The 21,048-nt window shown below is 38.1% G+C and overlaps 1 protein-coding gene across 1 annotated transcript in view; it reads left to right on the top strand.

Annotated features, from left to right (window-relative positions):
* The window catches only part of HIVEP1 (HIVEP zinc finger 1), a 135,691-nt gene that overhangs the window by 104,282 nt on the left and 10,361 nt on the right, over positions 1 to 21,048 (top strand). Inside the window, 3 exon segments of the mRNA XM_038584179.1 lie at positions 1,289 to 1,422; positions 2,131 to 2,306; positions 6,913 to 7,014. Coding sequence (XP_038440107.1) covers positions 1,289 to 1,422; positions 2,131 to 2,306; positions 6,913 to 7,014 — 412 coding nt within the window.

Raw genomic sequence — 21,048 nt, forward strand, 5'->3', positions numbered from 1 at the left:
CTTGGGATGTTTAGCTCATTGGTGACTGGTGAATAGAAGCCAGATTTGACAGTAAGAAAGTGAACGAAAGATTAAGTGGGAATTAGGTATTGAAAAGAAGCTAAAAAGTAGGGTTAGTGTTAACAGTATAGAGTCAAGGGAAGGGATGTGTATACATTGCAGATTGCGGGGAACCCGATTTGTTTGCCAGGAGAAGAGGAGATCAAAGCATTTTTGCTTGTCAGGGTCAGTGTCATTAGCTCCTCACACTAGTTTTCTGAGACACTGGGCCAGCAGCTTTGCTATACTACTGGCCTCAAAAGGACAGGGGCTACCCAGGGTACCCCTGCGGCTGCACGGGCTCTCCATCCATGGTGCACCGCTCTCATGTCACTTGCTGGTAGTGAAGTCACGTCAATACAGAGCCCTCTGCTAGGGGCTGTGGTATTTAAAGGTTTGCAAAAATGGTCCCTTGATCAGAAAAGTCGGGCCTCACGTTGACTTTGGCTAGAGGACGGGGGTTTGAGCCTTGGCTGTTAAGCTTGACCTCAGACAAGTGACTTCACCCCGAGAGTGCCTGTCCTCACTGGCCGTAACCTCCTATGCTGCCTGCCTCACCAGAGATAGAAGAATGGCAGTGACCAAGGAGAGGAAACATGTGTGACATCCTAAGGCGCTGTCACTATGAAGTCTTCATAGGAAATGCACATGTTGTTTATCACTTTGATGTTTGCTACCTAGTTTCCTAGAGAATTATTACCAGGCCACAGCCTGACTTCTGACCAGCGTCGCACAGTTATCAGCATTCAGGAACTTTTGAGAAGATAGAGGGGAGCATCATTCTGGTTTAAAACAATAGGAGACAAGGAGACTGTTGGGAATGAGGCTTCTGCTTGACAGGTGCACGGTTATAGTGCGTTCAAGTTGAAGGGGATGTAGTCAGGTGTCTCGGGAGTCTAAGACATAGTTATACCATCCAGGGGAGCCTGCTCTTTCCTGTCTCCCGCAGAATAAAGAATAAAGCTCTTTAATAATTAAATTGTAGTGTGAGTGGTTGGTGAGCGGATTGCGGTGGGATTCTCAAACAACGCACAATTTCCTGGTTTGCTGTGGTGCAGGCAGAGCTGAAAGCTAAGGGAGGGGGAGAGAGCCAATGACCTGTAAACATGTTGAATTCCTCGAAATGCATTCCATTTAAGTTACCTACATGTACAGTTCTCTGCCATGTTCTGATTTCCAAGTGAAACATTGGCATGTTTGTGTTTCCAGTTTTATTAAATTAGTTTCTCTTTTTTTTTTTCCCTTTCAGAGAGCATTAGGTAATCAAAAGTCCACAGTAGTTGAATTCAGCAATAAAGATGCCTCTGAAATTAACAGTGAGCAAGATAAAGAAAATTCCTTAATCAAAAGTGAACCAAGAAGAATTAAAATATTTGATGGAGGGCAAGTACAAATTTTACTTTTTAAATGTACATTTAAACGCACTTTTTAAATGTACATTTGCTTTCATGTGACTGAAGACTTACCAGTGCCAATTTTATATAAATGTTACAAGGTTTCTCAGCTTATTAACAGAATCTTCGTGGCAAAATATATGTTAGATTATCGTGTTAAATAATTCCATTCTGATCAAGAGAATATTTAGGAAACATTGTAGGTCCTAGGAAGCGGTTAAGAACTGCTTTCAGGGTAAACTCTGGGTTTCACGTGGATTTACAATAAGGAGTGCCCTGGGCAATCTGCTGTCCGATAAATTTACTGCCTATCTGATGCCTTTGTATATCTGGTAATGAGAAGAATACATGGTAAAAGCTGACTGTAGTTCTGGCGAAGCCAAGAAATATTTCAATATTTACAGTTGTAACTGAATTTAATAATAAGACAACCTTTGAAAGAGTGGCTTAGAAAAAGGGAGTAGAGTACTCTGCTAAAATTAAACCTAGTATCAAGATTGTTTGATTAGAATTAGCTATTGCATTTTAAGTGTTGATGCAAAAAGCTGGAATATTCTGTTACTTACATGTGCATAAAATTTGTATTGAGTATAAAGATTGTGACTTGCTGTATTTTGTAAGTTGAATTCTAATCATCAATATTTTCTCAAAGACACAGCATCCAATCTCCCTAATCATTTTTTTTTCTTTAAATTAGATATAAATCAAATGAAGAGTATGTATATGTCCGAGGCAGGGGAAGAGGAAAGTACATTTGTGAAGAATGTGGAATACGTTGTAAGAAACCTAGTATGTTAAAGAAACACATACGGACCCACACAGATGTCCGCCCCTACCACTGCACTTACTGTAACTTCTCCTTTAAGACGAAAGGTATGAGATGACATTGCTTCATGGTCCTTTTTATATGCGTTGAGTTAGTAGAGCTAAGATCCAACTTTACATACTCTTTGACCCAGGATGCGGTAGCTTAAAGTGACTAATATAAATACATCTTGTCAACATGGTAGTCTTATTTCTTTATCTGTCTCTAGACTTCTCAAGGAAAAAAAATTAATTATACGCTTTTACAATATATATAATAAATACAACATTTTAAAAGGAGCAACTGCCCTTTTTCATTTTACTCCCTAAATTAGAGTTGTATAACCTGATGACTAATACATTTCAAAAATACTTTGGGGCAGAAGAGGAGAAAGAAATTTTCATGATTACAAGTAAACTCATTTCTATGCTAAAAGATTGAAGAAAAAGTTTAAATAATAACTATAGTAAACTTATAATGATTGTGTTCATATTTTATTATCTAATTTTAGGCATGAATAGCTATTTCTCTTTTTTCCAAGATGTTTGTTGTTTTTTACCCAAATTCTATTGACTTTCAGCTTCAAAAATTTCTGTTGCACTATTTAATGTGTATACAACTCAGAACTAGTCATTAAAATTATATTTAGTACTCTTTTTCTGTATTCTTCATATGTTTTTATTTAAATTGTAAGTCTTTATTATAGTTTAGGTAATTTTACCCTCTCCAGATTCCCTAGTACTAATAATGAGTACACTACTTATAAAATAATGCTCACTTTCTCCATTAGGCTCCTTGCTTATGAATCATTATATAAAAATAAGTTACTTGAGACTTTAATTTCCTATACCACCCTTTAAAAACTGAGAATCTCTCTAAAACAAAACAATGTAATCATAAAATTACCTGTTTGAAGATGCAATACCTGTAAAAAATACTTAATTGATAATTTTTTTACAGAAGCTTTATTTTTATCTGTTTTGAGTGAATATTCACTTTTTTCCTGATTATGTTGGCCTTCAGGGTTTTTGTTTTAAAGATTGGTCAACTCTTCAGCAAAATTGATTTCATTTTTTGCTTAGTATTCATTGGCATTTAAACAAGTTATGATGGGTAGCAATTAAGCAGCTTCAAATTCACTCTTCTCAAATGCCAATAATACCAGAGTGATAGAAATAACAGCAACAGGACTTCTTCAGCTCACTTTGAATGTTTCTGAATAGTTTCAAGACCTCATGAGTAATTGGGAGGTTCACCGTTGGTGGTCCTCTGATTGTGATGTGGATTCTCCTTCTGGAAATGGAGAGTGGGTTTCAGGATGCTCTTCCTGGTCAAAGAAAGTGCTTTGACCTCTTAACCCAATATATTGCTCTTTCACTGGTTTTGATCCTGTGATTAAGAAACATTGGGCACTTTCCAATATGAGACCAGGAGGCCAGAAAGAAGCCAGTGTTACTAATAAAAGGCTACCAAATACAAAGCGATGTTGCTAAATAAAAGAGGATCGAGGTAGACTGTGAAATGGGTATTTTTTTTTTTTTGAAATGGGTATTTTTGAATAGAAGGAGGGAAAGGAATCAGGATAGTCAAAATTCATAAAATAAGGAGAAGAAAGGGAGGAACACTTACGCGTGGAAAACCAAATGAAACTACAGAGACTTCTTGGCAAAGAAAACTAACTACTCTGAATCACCAAATAGTAATCTTAGAGAAATAACTCAAAATGGCACTGAATCAAGTTTTAGACCGGTATTTCTTAAAAGACATGATGGAGCATAACGTCCCATGAAGAGTGAGCGAGCAGCCTTCACAGTATTCACATCTTCCACTTCTCAAACGTGCTGCTTATCTGAATTTACATTAAATGTCTTGTCAGGTAATTCACTGGAATTATGTGACAAATACTCATTTGAAGAAAGCAACCCTCGCTAGGGAGACTGGTGAAGAAAATGCTAGAAATTCAGTAATTTCCTCTTCTCAGCATGATAGTTCTTTATTTTACGGGTCAGCTTCCTTGTAGAAGTCTGCCTTCTATGAACATCTGTGAAACAGATTCCATAGTATCTTCTTAAAGTAGCTAACTAATAAGAAACTTCATTTTGGATTAGGCTGTAGATGTTGCCCTACTTGATTTGTTGTCCTAGGCAGTGCACCTCTACTTCTCATTGGATGTGCCTGGATAGTAGGAGAAGTAGTGATATAAAGACAATGTTATAGAAATAGGAGTATGCAGAGAGAGCAAAATGCTGCCAAATGAATGATCTGCAGTGCTAGAAAGTGATGCTTCTGATGGTAATGCTTATAAATCTCTACTTCATTTGTTCTCAGTTTATTTTATGAGTACATTTTCAAAAGGATTTTAATTGATTTGTCTTCACTGTTCTGCTTTAAAGGTCAGTCAGCAGAAAATACACAGTGAGCTTGCATCTCGGCAGAATTTACTACCATTTCTATCACCAAAGGCTAGACTCCATATTGTAGCCATCCGAACCCAGAAACAACCTCATGTGCTTTCCAGAGGATTTAGATGAATGTTTATTAAATCTTTAAAAAATTTACTTAGTAAGTTAACGCACAAAGTTCATAGCATTTCAAGGGGATATTTGCATCTTAATATGTATATTTTGCATGTTAAAATGCAGATTGTTTTATCTTATTTAAGAAGTAGGTTAATAATAAGTAATAGTTCAAATTGTGAGAAAATGTGCGTATTAAAAGCTTATATTCCCAAATTTACCTGGTTACAATTATCCATTAACTTCTATAAGAAACAAATAACATTCTCTAGCTGTCCTTATAGGGAACAAAAACACTTTGAAAGAGACTATTAGTAGAACTCATAGTTGGGTCTGTAATATTGTTATTATATTAGAAAGTGCTTTGACTTACACGTGGAAATTTTAGCCATATTGAGATGGCCAAGCCATTTTTTATGACTTTTTAATGTGAAAATTTTGAAGCATACCATAGAGATCTGTAAAATGAACTCCATCCAGTATACCAGCCACCTTTTACTAATCATTAACATTTTGCCATTTTGCTTCTTTTTTTCTTTTTTTTTTTTTTTTTAGTGTATTAAAAGTAACTCTCAGACATGGCCAAGCCATTTAAGTCAGGTGTCACCTCTACAATTACAGAAGTCAGGGTTTAATGGGTGTTAGATATTATCTGGACCATGCACCCACCTTCTCACACTTGAGCCCCTGAAGCACTAAGCTCTGGGCTGCTGTGCATACTGTCCACTGCAAGAATTGGCTTGAACAAGTGTGACCAGTGCCATGGACTTAGGGCATTTGTAGTGGTACTGAGGTTTGACGAATACAGCAGTGGTGCAGGTCCTTTAGTTACTGCAGGCCCAAAGTTGAGACCAACAATTCAGACATATTTAGCTCCTTTAAAGGCTTATTTTCAGATACTACTTTGCCACTGCTCACCAAGCTAAGTCTTTAGATTTTGTTTCTTTTCTCAAAAGAGATGATTTTCCCTTGTCGGCAATTTTGTGTGTGTGTGTGTGGCATTATCCACTCAAGCTACTGGTTATCCTTAGAAGAATCTGAGCTCTCCCCGAGTTCATGATTACTTGGGACAGTTGTACCCGGTGGTTCCCAGTTAACCTGACAATACTTAGATACATTAGCTACCAAAGGAAACACATCTTTAGAGATACTATCGTGAGGCTTATGGTCAATACGGGGAAGTAAAATTAGTGTAGGAAATTCTTTCTCATATTCCAAATGAGTTTTTAATAGCTAATCAAGCTTGAAATTTAACAAGACAAATTCCCAGGTAAAGAAATAAAAAGGAAACTCCATGCCAGCATAATAGCAAACAGACACTTAAAAAAGAACAATGATTAAATGAATAAATAAATAGAATTTAAAATGAAAAAAAATGAATTCATGGAAAAGTCGAAGCCAGATATATGCCCCTCAGCCCTGAGGATTTTAATCCATTCAATCCTGGAATGGAGTCCAAGGCTTCTGAAATAAGTCTGGCCCTTCTGCCCAGTGACTTTGTGGACCATGTAGGGAAAAGGCACCTGCTAAAAAGCAAAATGCTGATAAATCTCTTATGCCAATAAATAAATTAAGTAGTTAATTAATTAAGATAAAATAACTGGTCTAGAATTAGTGGTCTGAAACCTGAAGTCACAAGTAAAAGTAATTGGAAAACTGACCCATATAGATATTTCTGCAACCCAGGGTCCTTAAGACTCTGTGGAGGACAATCTTGCTGAAGATAAGCTTACAATAGAAACTACAGAGCATGCAAGGAAACAAAGTACCATGGGGGAGATCCAGCAGACACAGTGAGAGAGAATTCGGATTCCAGGAACCACAGATCTTAGTGTAGTCCCAAAGGAACTTTAAACTAAATAGGCATAAAATGTTCTCAGAAATAAATGTGGACTACAGAATAGGAACCAAAGGCAAAAACAGACTTTACCCAAGTAGAGGAGGTAGATTTGAAAAAGAGAAGTTATTAGTAATAAACAGCAAGGTTATTACAACATATAGATAACCAATATTTTCTTGGTCCAAATTTTAGTCTTGTAATTGTGTAATAACCACCGTCTGTGCTTTCATTTGAAATAGAACTGGAATTTGCCAGTATTGACAAATGCAATAGCAAAATAATACTATGTAAGCTTAGTAAACATTCTTTTCCCTTAAGGAAATCTGACAAAACACATGAAGTCCAAGACACATAGCAAGAAATGTGTGGATTTAGGCGTCTCAGTAGGTTTAATAGATGAACAAGATACAGAAGAATCAGGTAAGGCTTTATTCCATATTTTTCATAAATGCTGTGTACAATGTGCTATTTTTTTGCATCCATATGCTTCTTTCGTCCCACTGATACTTCCTAGTTCTTATTGTCATTACTGCTTCTTTACCTGATGCAATAGACTCCTAATCAGTTTTCCTATCTTTAATTTGTCTTCCTCCCTACCCATCCATCCCCTGAAGCACATGTCTGGTCATACTACTTCTCTGCTGCAAGTCTTTCATTGGTTTCCATTTGCCTACCAAATAAGTGACGAGCCTCTTGACCTCACATCCTCCAAGTCCATTGTAATCTGGTGTCCACCTACTTCTTCACCCTTGTTTCTCATTTCTTTGTTTCACTTGCCCTAATGCTTAAATTTCCTGCTTACGTGACATTGATCTGGCTGTCTGTGTTTCCAACCCTCCCTTAAAAATCCCCCGCCCTCAAACCCCATGCAAACGTGGCTCCCAGTGTACACTGGACAAAATCTTCCTTCCCTTCAAGGTCGAGCTCAAATCCACTGCCGCCATGAAGCCTTCTCTGATTTTCCCTTCCCATGCTGCGGGAAGCCATTTTTCCTTCTCTCAGCTTCTGTAGTAGAGTTTGCTCCCTGAAAGCACTGACTCTCCTTCTGCATTATTTTTGGATTATTTACAAATGCTTACCTCCCCTCTTCACAGAGACTCTTGAGCATGTCCTGAGCAGAATTGATGAAGGAGTGCTATTCCCCTCACCCACAGCCCTTAGTGTGGTGCCTGGCACAGAGCAGCTGCTCTGGAAATGTTTGTGGAGTAAAACATTTGTTTGCTTCCCCAAAATGTTTGTTATTTAGAAAAAGTTAACTGGTTGTTTTTGTAACAGTGTTAACTCAACAAATATAAGTGTTTATCTCTAACCAATTTTGAGGGAAAATAAACCTGTTCCTCTGTTCTAATTAGAAAGTAGAATTATTCTTTCATAAGACTTTATTTTTAAGGCAAGAATTTATCAACCAAAGAGATAAGTTTTCTTTAGAAAGTTGTCCTACTTTTTTTGAAACCTGCCCTAAATTAGGCCTTTATTTGCTTGCTGTGTTTTTGTTGATATGCATTAGTTTGATGCCTAGAGAATTTCCAAAGAGCAAATGGTGAGGACATCATTGAAAATATAGGTAAAAGGCAAACTCTTTATTCCACCTGACAACCAGTAACACACTAAATGAATCACCCTGAATTTATTTCTAAATATGCAAAGGAAGTGACTCACATCTTAAGTGGTACAGCTGATATGATTCAGTATTTTAAGCACACAGAAAGAATTGCCTTTAACTCTCTTTTGAGAATAAACTGACACATCTTGATAGAAGACAAAGATAATCATAATAAATTTAGGACAATAAGGAGCTTTTTAAGTGTTTTAGATACCTTGATGCTTTGATACATATTGGAGATGCCAATATCAGGATATAAAACTGCTTATCACATTCATGTACAGATATCTTTTCTGTCCTAGGAACATATTCATTAAAAGCTGATTTTCAAATTGCCATAAATTGAATTCTGTATTGTGTTTTTGTTTAAAGACACTTACACATTTAATAGAATTAATTATAATTACTTCTAATACAAACAGTGTGTTTGGTTTATTTTCTGCTGCTAGTAATCATGCAGTACATTAACTGCCATAATGAAGCCAAGAAAAAAATTTTTTGCTCTATTATTTGCCTTTATTATTTGCTGTATTATTATATAGCGTCATTCGGAAGTAAAAAGCTAGGAAGAATGAATAAGTTTCAAGCAAGTTTATTATCACCCACAGATACAAAAGGAACAAAGTAAAAATGTGAAATGCTAATGTCCAAAAAACATATTAAATGTAAAAAGTATTGTTACAATATACTCTCATTTACATGTTTTACTTCTTCAGGAAGATGTCATAAAATTAAGGAAAATATCTGTAGAATTCTCTAAAGTTAAAGGAAGGTTGTGTTTATATCCTAAATTTGCATAGGAAAATTAAGTGTGCTTTCCATTAATTGTCATGTATTGTTTAGATTGGCTGACTGATGGGATTACTTGTCTCTCCATTCATTTTTGTATTTCTCCACTCATTCACTTGAAGCAGATTTTAGATTATAACTCAAACTTGATAACCTAATTGTCTATTCAGATGAGATCTTCTGATAAAACTATGTAGTTTTACTTGTTTTACTCTTGGTTAATTTTTTTTTAAATTACTGTAATTATGGGTAGCCTACTCCGTTTTTTTCACAATTTTGGCTTGAATAGTAAATTATAGCATATAGATGGATTTTACCAGGTACTGTGCTTAATAATCCTTTGTGACTATGCCAACAAACATATTCTACTCTTGCTTTATTATGGGCTTGGAATATAGGTATAAAAGTAGTAACTTTTGTCGCTTTATACCCGTGGATCTTAATCTCATTCTTCTGTTTTGTGTTTTTAAAAAAATACTTTGATTCAAAAAAAATTTTTTGGAATGCAAAAAGATTACAAAGAGTGTCATTACATGCAGTCATGTATTCGCATTAGACTTGAGTATTATATTTTCTTGTGTTTGCCTCAAGTCTTTTTCATAAATTCAGTGTATTTTTGAAAAAACACAGCCAAGCAGATCATTTACACATCAGGTCACCTTTGCTGGTCAGTCTCTCAGAGGCAAACCCTAATTGCAGTTAGGGGTTTTCTTTTCAATTCATTTAACGTACGTTCATATATCCATGAACAGTGTGTGGTTGGTTGGTTTGTGTTTTAAATTTGCATTAACAGCACCACCTTCTATGTAGATACCTAGAAAATTAATTTTGCTTTATAATTTTAAATTGCTTTCTAGAACAATTTCTGTCTCTGCACATCCTCAACTGTGCCTTATACTATAAGAATTTAAATTGCGGCTGATTGGATGAATAAAAGACTGCCGTCTTTGTGTTTTCTTGATTACTGTCCTAAGGTTGAATCTTATTATCCTTTGAAAAGAAGCTCCACTCCATTAAATCAATGATAGTTGGAGATGGGATCTTGCTTAACAGTGCCTCAGCTGACTGTATTTTTAGGGGAGAAAGTCCAGAAGCCTGCAGTAGGATGCAGGCTTCCCGCATGTCTGGAGGGGATCTGATTTTCTAGTGGAAGCTGGGCTGTAAGTGCAGCGCCCCAGGGCTGTGGTGGCTAGGCTCTTTCTGTCTGTGCCCACTCACTAGGTAATCTCATTCAGCCTTCTGCCAGTAAATACCACCTATCTGCTGCTTATGCTAGTCCTCTCCCCAAACTGGTGCATCCATACATCTGCTCACCATCCCCCACTGGTGGGTCTAACGGGCTCCTCAAGTTGGATTGCCCCAATCTTCCAATTGACCCCTTACCTCTAAGAAGCACACTTCCCCTAACATCTTCTCCCATCCTTCCAGCTGCTAGACCAAAAGTCATGATTTTGCTTAAAACCTTCTAGTGGTTTCCTATCTCCTTCAGAGCTCCAGTCTGCTGCATGAAGGGAGCTCTCGGACCCACTCTCGTTCCTCACCCCGTCTCTCCCAAGCTTGTCTCCCATTTCTTCTGTCCTTGCTCACTCAATGACACCCACACACATCCCCCTGCTCTTTATGAAACCACCCAGCGGGTCCCACCCTGGGGCCTTGTGCACATGTTGTCATGTCTTTCAGCCTCTGCTCCAGTGGCACCAGCTCAGCAAGGCCTCCTGAGACCCCCTGGATAGAGAGCACCTAACTCACTCCTCTCTCTCCTACTTTATTTGTGCTTATTGCACTTACCCTACCAGGTGTGTGTGTGTGTGTGTGTGTGTGTGTGTGTTTTAATATCAGTTTCTTTCAACTAGAAAATAAAACAAGAGGACAGAGATTTTATTGTATTCACTGCCCTATCTCTGACATCTTAGGATGTTGCTGGCAAGTGATAGACAGTAAATAGTTGTTGATTTAATGAAGGACTTGGGGTGGGGGGGAATGGACCTATAATCTGTCAGAAAATTTTTCAGTATTATTATTTTTAGGATTTGGCATGTTAATTTTCCATTAAATCCCTTCACTAAAATTAGACGGTAGCTATCATACAGTATTTAATGCCTCTACCCATAAACAGCATTTACATGTTATGGTGAAGGATAGACACAGGTATTGTTGAAGTGATGATGGTGTCAGTTTGTTCATTTGTTATTTATTGGTCACGGGATCAGAAGACGAGAAAATGATTCAAGTTATCTGACTGTTCTGTTTTCCATCAGTAATGATCACTCCAGATTGATGAAGATCTTTTTCAGTAGTTTCAGAAAGAAAAGTTGCTTGTCCTGTCGATGTGTTCTTTGCTTATTTAGCACTTGGGCAGCTATAGATGATGTGCATGCCACTGCCCTCAGGCTCAGAAGCTCTTTGCCTGGGCAGTGGTGGTGGCATGAACGTGGACTTGGCTGGGATTGGGGCAGGAGCAGGGATGCCTGCTTGGTTGCCCAAGGATGACTAAGGGTGTCCCAGAAGAAAGGGAATGGGACTTACTTATCTATACATTGGTTTATTTGAAAGAAAAAGTATTGGTAAGGAGGGTAGGATAAGGGAAGGCAACATTCTGGACCAAAAGGATTGCTTGGGCAAAACCCCTGAGGTTAGGAGAAAGGAGCAAGATGCTAAGCATGTAACTGGGACAGGGTGCATACCTGACAGGGGCTGCGGGACAGGTCAGACTATGCAAGAGAGTTTTAGCCCTAGGAGCAGTGGTTCCAGGTGTCAACTATACTCACTTGTCCTTAGATGTAATCAGAGTCTCTGCTGTGGCAGTTTATACCAATTTCTTGATGTTGTGACATTTGAAAACCATTCTTTCTTCAGTATGTTTTTTTCTAGTATTTTTATTCTTTTAAACGTTAATGATACATAAAGTGTTCCTTTGATTTAAAAAGTTTAATTTTTTTTTTTATGTCATCTAAAGTCATTTAAATCCATTGCCTCCTTGGGCATATATACACCTGTCTTTCAATCCAGCTTATTTTTTCAAATGTTTTTGAAACAAGGAAAGAAAAGATAATAGGGCTTTTAATCTGTGACTGTGGAATTTTCATTGCTGAGCTTTTTGGTTTTGCTTTGCTTTGTTTTTGTTTTTGTTTTTTCTCCCTGATGCTGCTGTTTTATTTCATAGTGGGAAATTAGACTGTAATGGCTGAAAGGAGCATGAGTTCATTAAGTGGATGGTCCTATTCAGCAGCAACAGTAAAAAATACCATGAAGCAAAAGCCTCTTTCTGGAAAGGCTGTTTTTTAAAGAGAGTGCCTCTGAGCTTCAACATCCCCCATTCCCCAGTAGATGGAGTTTACAAGTTCAGGTGGGAAGTGTGGTTTGGTTTTTCCCTTGTGACATTCAGTTGTATGTTTACGTATAAATGTGGAATGACACATTTAGATCTTGCTCTTTATGTATTAAATTAAGGAGCACTGTTTCCCCTGGAATTAATTAGCCAGTGTCACTGTGGTATAGAATTATCCCTTTGGACTAGACTCTTATAAGAGGTAAGGGACTTGAATTGTTTCTGCTTTAATGTTTGTGTATATTTTAAAATCTTGCCCTCATCGTCTCCATAAGGAAGTAATAAATTGTAGCAGCTTGTTATGAAGTCTTTCCCTTTACCTTCAGTTTCCTTTCCCAAGGAAACATACAAATTATTAGAAATACACTTGTAGGCAATGAAGTGGCTGACTTTTAAGCAGGAAGGAAAATCCATGTTTTCAAGTATTGCAGTTTTAAATTTTGAAATATATACCTCCTGGTGGACTGAAGCTGAGGGGTCTGAGGCTGGCCAGTGCTGAGTGATCTTATATGCTAGCTTCACCTCTCTGGGCCCTCCTCCCCACTGAGGTTTCCAGTCCCTCTAGGCACAGTCTGAAGATCCCATGTAAGGATCAGACACACACATGTTCCTTCTGAGGCTTTCAATACCACATAGGATCCTCCATTCTTCTCAACATTCCTGCCTGATGGTGTTCTCCATCTTCCTGGCCCACTAGATGAAAACCAATGGCAAAATTGTATTGTGCAACGTAGGATCTTTGAGCACGGAACCTGCTGTCTTCTCTTTAATGGTGAACGTTTTTATCAAATGCTTTTGTAGCACCCTGGGATCTTGATATTATTTCTCAGATTTGTGATCTAACAGATCTGATACTGAACCCTGGCGCAGTTCACTGCCAGAAACCACACTGGCATTCCAGATGCTGCATATATGTTTACAGTAAACATTCAGGAAAAATGCGAAGGTTTGGCCAGTGGTAAGGTGCCTCTGCACTTCTCAACGGTGAGCTTTCTTACCTTTATTTCAAAAAGGTAGTGACTGCAGTAGCTTTTCAGATGCCTCTCATGCCCGCACAACGGCAGTTGTCCAGGGACAGCTGGTCTAGCCCTGTGCAAAGAGAAAGTCTGAAATAACTAAGTAAACTCCACCAGCTGACTGTCCTTTGTCATCTAGCTTTTCTTAAACAGTTGAAATCTGTCACTACTGATGTTGATAGATTATAGTTGTCTACTAAAGAATATAGTGATTAAAGAAAATAAGTAACCTGATTCAGAGGCTCCGTGTCTTTTGGGAAACCATTCCTCTAAAATGTCAAGGCTTGATCAGTATGAAAATTTGTGACATTGTCTTCTCTAGATACTGATTTAAGTTCCTATGTAATTTTGATAGCTACATGACATGTTTCTAGTTTAACAGCGTGGCAGATGTGCCACCCTTGGAGTCCTACTATACTGTCAGGAGGACAATTTGATTTGGCACACATTAATGAACTTCACATACATATGATCAATGCTAACAGGACATGTAAGCACTTCCTGTATATATTTAAATCTTGATCACCTTGGACATCTAAGAAACAGGGTAAATCCTTTTAAAGGAAAAAAAAAAACCCACAGTAGTGTTGTTTGGGAGACCTGATTCTAAATGCTATACTTATACAGAGTAGCACCAAGAAACCTATACCAAGGATAGTGCTTTAGGTTTACAGGGAAAATTTGGGGGTTTGGTTGTTATATTGATCTTTTCTGTGGCACACCAAGATATATCACCAAGAAATATCATCTCTGAGCTTTCATTCATTCAACAAAATTTATTAAAGAGTCACAAAAGGCAAGACGGTTTTACTACAAAGTATCTCACTGGAATATTTCTTTTTTGTTGTTTTTTAGAAAAAGAATGCACAGCGGGGGTGGGGGGGAGCAGATAGAGGGAGAGAGAGAATCTTAAACAGGCTCCACGCCCAGCACCGAGCCTGACTCAGGGCTGGATCTCACCACCTTGAGATCATGACCTGAGCTACAATCAAGAAGGAGTCACTTAACCAACTGAGCCACCCAGATGGCCCCAGAATATTTATTTCATAAATATTATTACTATTCAGTAATGTCTTAGCCAGCTTACAACTTTCTGGCAAAAATCCAAGGCACCTTAATGCTATGTATTTATTTAGTTATTCCTTTATGTCTGCCTCATTTTGTCTATTTTCCTCAAAGGTTTACTCGGGGTTTATTTCTCCTTAAATATTTTATTTCCTGGCATTATCTTCAATCTTTTTTTTTTTTTTTAATTATCCTAAACCTATTTTCTACTGTGCCAGTCAGCACGATACTCAGAATGTCCTTCCCCAAGGTCATGTGCATGCTCCCTGGTTGTTAAACAGGACTTATTAAAGGACAGTGTGAAAATGGTGTGATGAAGGACCCAAGACCCTTGATTTTTAAAATTCCTTGCTACCCTTAGCAACAGCAGGCTGCATGGCTACCCATTTTATCCTTCGGCAGATGAATTCTCCTCATTTCCAAGTGGAGTGAATTTACAGATGCTGGAAATCATTTACTTTGAATGGAACAGGAGGAATTACACATTTTTCTAAGCCAGCCATTAAAATGTGGACATTTGGCATTTAAAAGAAGCTTCCATTTAGTTACAATTATAGTAGTATGTGCTCACGAAAAGTCCGATCCCTCCAGCCAGCTGCACATGCCGCTCCTATTTTTCTTGCCATACAAAATTACATAGTCTCAGGAATTTTGTCCCTGTGTTCTCGGGGTATTAGTGAATACTTTCTCGTTTTCACCTTTTGTGTCAAAAACCATGCTGCCGGCTATTTGCTTTTCATGCCTTGATCCAAAGAATGTTTTTGTCAACAGAATGCCGGACCTCAGTGCTAGGAATGTTAATATGTGCCTTCAGCTGCCAAACTGGGAGAACCATCGAGTGTGGCAGAGCGCAGCTGGGAAACATGATTCTTGTTGGGGGTTTAAGCCTACGATAATGCGTGTAAGATAATGATGTTGGATCGCAGCGTTTAAAGTCTGTATCACATTTACCCTTAAAGCGAATTGAAGTGAATTTTTCTGAATGAAATTCTGTTGACATGAAACCTGTACAGCATGTTTCTGTCACTGGGATTTTCATGGAAAACATGGTTGCGCCTTTTTAAGAAAAATTTCCATCTACAATAGGAAATCATAGTAGCTCTGAAGATTTATATGTAAGATAAAGAAGTGCTAATATCATTAGTGAATGACATAGGTGTCTTTCGGTTTACTTCCTAAAGTTAACAAATGTTAAACCCTGGCCCGTTACATCCTTAATGTTGTTTTCATCCTTTTTAAAAAAAAAACAAAATAACCCAATAATTTATTACTGTTGTAGTTGTGGGCTTTAAAAGAGTTTCTCCCCAGGTTCCTGCTGTCTGTCTGGATCTCCACGTGATATTTCTAAACATAAGAGAAAAACAAAAACAGGCAGGTTACTACAGAGAATTCAGATATTGGAGGGAGTGGTGCTGACCTCTTGTGAATCCGACTCTTCCAGCAGGTGTCACTGTCTGGCAGCGATGGGAGGGCAGGTTGCAGTTCATCTAACCCACACTGGATTTTGAAATACATCTTTAGGGAACTTGTGTGACATAAGTTTATCAAAACCTTTACTTTTAAAGAACAATATTACTGCATTGCATACCTCCTCTTTCCCTCATGAGTTTCAATTCACAGAAAATAAAGGAATTAATTTTCCACTCACATAAAATTTTACCGAATATTGGAAAAATATACAAACAGGGAATGTGTCTAGGAAGATGTAAACTAAATAGAACTTGTAAGGAAAAAAAAAAAGAACTTGTAAGGACCATGCATTTATGAATTTGTTAAGCAAGTATGGATTTTTTTATGTCTGTTCTAGAGGCCCTGGGGGACACAGAGGGGCAAGTTACTGCCTTTACCCTCCTGGAGTGTTACACTCTGTATTGGGTGCACCAAGAAAAGAACAATTGTAGTAGAATAGTAGGAAGCCCATACATCTTATTGGCGTAATGACAGGACTCCTAAATACATGAAAATCTGGTTCCAAATTTTGGCTTTGAAGCTTCCTAGCCATATAGATGTCTCTTAACTTCCTTGCATAGGATGAGTTTGATATCACTGCTGTCATGCAGTGCCTTTTAGATTTTGAAACAGGACAGCAGAGTATGGATGTTGACAGACTTTTTTCTGGAAAGCTCTTGATAGTGAATATTTTAGGTTTTGTGGGTCATACAGCCTTCGTCACGACTCCTAACATTTGTGGTTGTGACCAAAAGCTGCCTTAGACAGTTTGTAAACCAGGAGCCTGCTTCGTGCCAGTAAAACTTTATTGACGAGAACAGGCAGCAAGCCACATACAGTCAGCAGCCACAGTTTGACAAGGTCAGATATAACAGGTACTCAGCATGGTGTGCTGGAGTAGGTCTTATATTGTGTAACATGCTACAGCACAATGAATGATACCACAAGCTCATAAATGTTAGTTTTTGAAGTAATTAACAAATCTGTGGTCTCTCCCTTGCTGGCTTATGATCATAGAGAAAGTCACTTTTCCTTTCTTTGCCTTCTATCAGCACAATTTCTGATGCAGTAGTAATAGTGTTCTTTGGGGGTAGGAGAGGGGCTAAGGGGACAGTGAAGTTAATGAAAGGACTTTAATTAACACAAATCCAAACAAAAGAATAGAGTTGGTGGGCTCTGCCTTGGTGCTGTGGGTATTTAAAAGGATGCTATTGTCTTGCATTCATTTACGCTATCCATTTTATATTTTCTCTGTCACCCTAGAGAATCAGCTGTGTTTAAGAAATACAGAATGATCCAGAATTCATTTACTTAGAAACTTCCCCTTCAGGAGTTTCAAGACACAGTGCTTGCAGAGAGAAACATTACTCTCTCCTTGTCTTGGAGAAGGAAAGCTACAGAAAAGAATCCTAGCCTTTCTTAAGTGCTCTCCAAGCTGTGGGCCTGTGGCTCTGTCCAGGGAGAAAGAAGATCCAGGGAAACCACCCTTGGGGTCTTCCTACCTATCACACTTCCAGCTTTGGTCTGAAACTTGGCATGATCAAGGCAAAATCAGATTAAAATGGAGCCAAATAGCTTTACTCCCTTCCCCATTAAACAATATATGGTGTTCTTTTAAAATCCTTCATATAAATTGCATACATTGAAAGTTTGTGTGTATATATATATATAAAATTTAAAGTTTTATACTGTATTCTTAAGCTTCTGTAGTCACTATAAAAATGCAGTATTTGTCGTGAAATTAAAAAGGTTGAATTATTAGTTTTACATTCTCCTTGGGAATTGCATTTTACATGTTCTATTCATAATCACATAATTATATGAAGCTTTTAATGTCTGTACCTGTAAACATTCAACTCATGCATATTTATAAGCTAGCTTAATTTCTATAATTTATTGTTGACCTTTCAGATCACTCTATAGATTTTTAAAACATGACATTTGAACGTGGAGCATTTAGCAAAGACTAAAAAGCCAGACAAACCTGGATTTGACTCTCAGCTCTGACACTTGTGATCTGTGGGCCTGACACTTTAAAATAATTAACTGCATTTTACATGTTTTTAATCGTTATCTGAGAAAACATCAAGTCCCTAATTACTCCTTGTTTTAGTTATGATCAGACAGTATTGGTGTGTATGTCGTGAGGAGCCAGATTCTCCTGGAGTCCTGGAGACTAGAACCATACACACAGCTGCTGAGTAAGATGCAAAGCTAGGTACAAGATGCAAGGTAGGAACAGTTGTAGGTGCTAAAAATTTAACGTGTGTGTAGATTATGGCATATTTGGGAGAAATTTCCTGTGCTTTTAAATTCAGCAACAAGAGCGTTGGATTTGGTTTCAAGAATTAATGGTTTCCTATTAAACAATAGGAAAGAGAAAATTGCTTATCAGAAAGAGAAGTCTTAATGAGTATAAGAACAGCAGGGAAGTGGATATTGCGCAAGCTTATCTGAACGAGTCAGAATATTGGTGTCGATAGAGTAAAATAAAGGCCCTGGAGTACTGGCAAATTGTTTGTTTTATGCAGTTTTCCTAAAGATTATTTTAGTGTTATAGAAAACCTGCAAAACAGGGACACCTGGGTGGCTCAGTGGTTGAGCATCTGCCTTTGACTCAGGTCGTGATCCCAGAGTCCTGGGATCGAGTCCCACATCAGGCTCCCTGTGGGGAGCCTTCTTCTCCCACTACCTATGTCTCTGCCTCTCTCTCTGTCTCTCATGAGTAAATAAATAAAATCTTTAATAAAAAAAAAAAAGAAAACCTGCAAAACGAATATAGAGAGTTCCTGTATACTCTTCACCCAGCTTCCCCCAGTGTTAGCATCTTACATAACTACAGAATGTTTGCCAGTGAGGAGAGATTAACTTCAGCTCAACATTAGAAAGTAGAGTATAGAAGTGACTTGAGTTCCACCACTCTTTCCATCAATATCCTTTTTCTAGCCAGGATTCTCTTTCAGAATCCCACATGGCACTTAGTGGTCACAGCTCCTTAGGACTCCTCTCATGTGTTCTCAGTCTCTGTTGTCTTTCATGACCTTGCCATCTGTAGGGAATACTGATCAGTTGTTTTCCAGAATGTTCTCAATTCGGGGTTTTCTGGTGTATGCTCATGATTGGATTGAGGTTTTCATCATTAGGAAGGTGCCATGGGGTGATTGTATGTATATCAGGGTATCATATCAGGAGGTACGTTATGTCAACAGGTATTATTGGTCATGTAAACCTGTATTACGTGGCTAAGGTGATGTCTTCCAGGACTCTCTGTTGTAAACTTACTGTTCTTCCCTTTGTAAATATTAAATGTTTGTTGGAGATACTTTGACATTATGCAGGTATCCTGTTTATTATACATTGGTGGATTTTGCCGAGGATAAGTATTATTAGTGTGTTCTAATTTATTAACTGGAATTTTTCTGGAAGGCGAAGTTACCGTTTGGCCGTTTGTTCTTTCATCCTTTGATTCATTTGCATCCATATGGACTCACAGATATATATTTTATTATTTATTATTATTTGGGTTATGATCAAGCTTATCATTTTTTATTGTGTAACTCAAGTTCTCACTAGCATTGATAGCTCTTTGAGGTTTGTTCCTATACCCTTTTCGACTCGCCCCATCTTTTTTTTCTTTGAGCAGTTCTTTATTTTCTAGCACCCCAAGATGTTTCTGCCCTGACATCAACCATTTCTCCAAGGACCTCTGGTTCCCTCTACTGGAGAATGGTATTTAGAAACCAAGATGTCACTAGGTGGTGTGTTTACTGCTTCTGTCCTCTGTCACTGGGTAGAGCTAAGAAGCATATGGACATATGCCAACCCCCTAATTACACACACATCTGTATTAATTTCTGTATCATGGAGGGGGAGAACATGTACATACACACACACACACACACACACACACATGTATGCCATATACATGAATGAAACATGAGTCCATACTGATAGTCCCAATTCCAGTCCTCGAAGTTGATTCTAGCCTTCTCTATTTCCTTGTTTTTCTATCACCTACAGTGAGGCACCTGGCCCTCATCTACACTATGTTTGTATATTTGTTCAACTCTAGTATTTGTTTTTAAGATTTATTTATTTATTATAGGGGTAACTGCTGAGAAAGAGAGAAACCCTCAAGCAGACTCCCCACTGAGCATGGTGCCCGACACTGGGCTCAGTCCCATGAGCAATGAGACCATGACCTAAGCTGAAACTAAGAGTCAGATGCCCAACCAATTGAGACACCCAGGCACCCACTGTTCAAATCTAGTATTAATCAGTGAACCAGTTTCTGAAATCCTAAACCACCTGCATAAAAACAGATTTACAGTAACAGACAGCATTTGTGTGCAGCTCTTTTTGTCTTCAGCCTTCACCTCATTGGTCATAACCCTTACCCAGGATGGGACCTTTCTTCCTACCCTTCAGTGAGGTTGTGTAGTTCACCTGTACTTCAGTTAAGGTCATCTGCCTCAGTTTGCATTCCATCTTGGGTACTTCCCACATCCTGGCTGATTCTGTTTCTATTTACCTACCATAAAGTTCCACATCATGGTGTACAGCTCACTCCAAGGTGGTCTTTGACAAATTCATAGAATGGTATGTCCACCCCCGCAGTTCCATACATAAGAGTTCCATCATCCCCAAAACTCCTGTGCCATTCTCTTAAAGACAACTGCTTCTCCTAGCCAACACCCACTAGCAACCACTGATCTCTTTGCTTCCCTATAGTTGTTCCTTTTCCAAAGTGCCATATGAGAGGAATAATAGAATAAGTAGATTTTGGGGTCTGGCTTCTTTCACTTAATTCATCTCTTTTGTATTATTGAGTAGTATTCCATTGTGTTAATGTGCCATAGTTTGTTATCCACAGACTAGTGGAAAGATCTGGATTGCTGCTGGTATTCGGCAAATATGAATAAACTTGCTGTAAGACATTCACGTGGTCTCTATGTGAATGTAAATTTCCATTTGATACTGGGAGTGCAATCCCTGGGTCGTATGGCTGATAGAGGTATAGCTTTATAACAGACTGTCAAACTGGTTTTCAAAGTATCTGTACCATTTTATATTCCATATCACCAGCAATGTATGAGAGTCCAGTTGTTCTGCGACCTTACCAGTACATTTTGAAAAAAATATTCTGACAGTGGCATTTCATTGCAGTTTTTATTTGCATTTCTTCAGCTGTTGATAATGAGCCT

This window comes from Canis lupus, chromosome 35 (assembly GCF_011100685.1).
Source record: "Canis lupus familiaris isolate Mischka breed German Shepherd chromosome 35, alternate assembly UU_Cfam_GSD_1.0, whole genome shotgun sequence".
Taxonomy (NCBI): domain Eukaryota; kingdom Metazoa; phylum Chordata; class Mammalia; order Carnivora; family Canidae; genus Canis; species Canis lupus.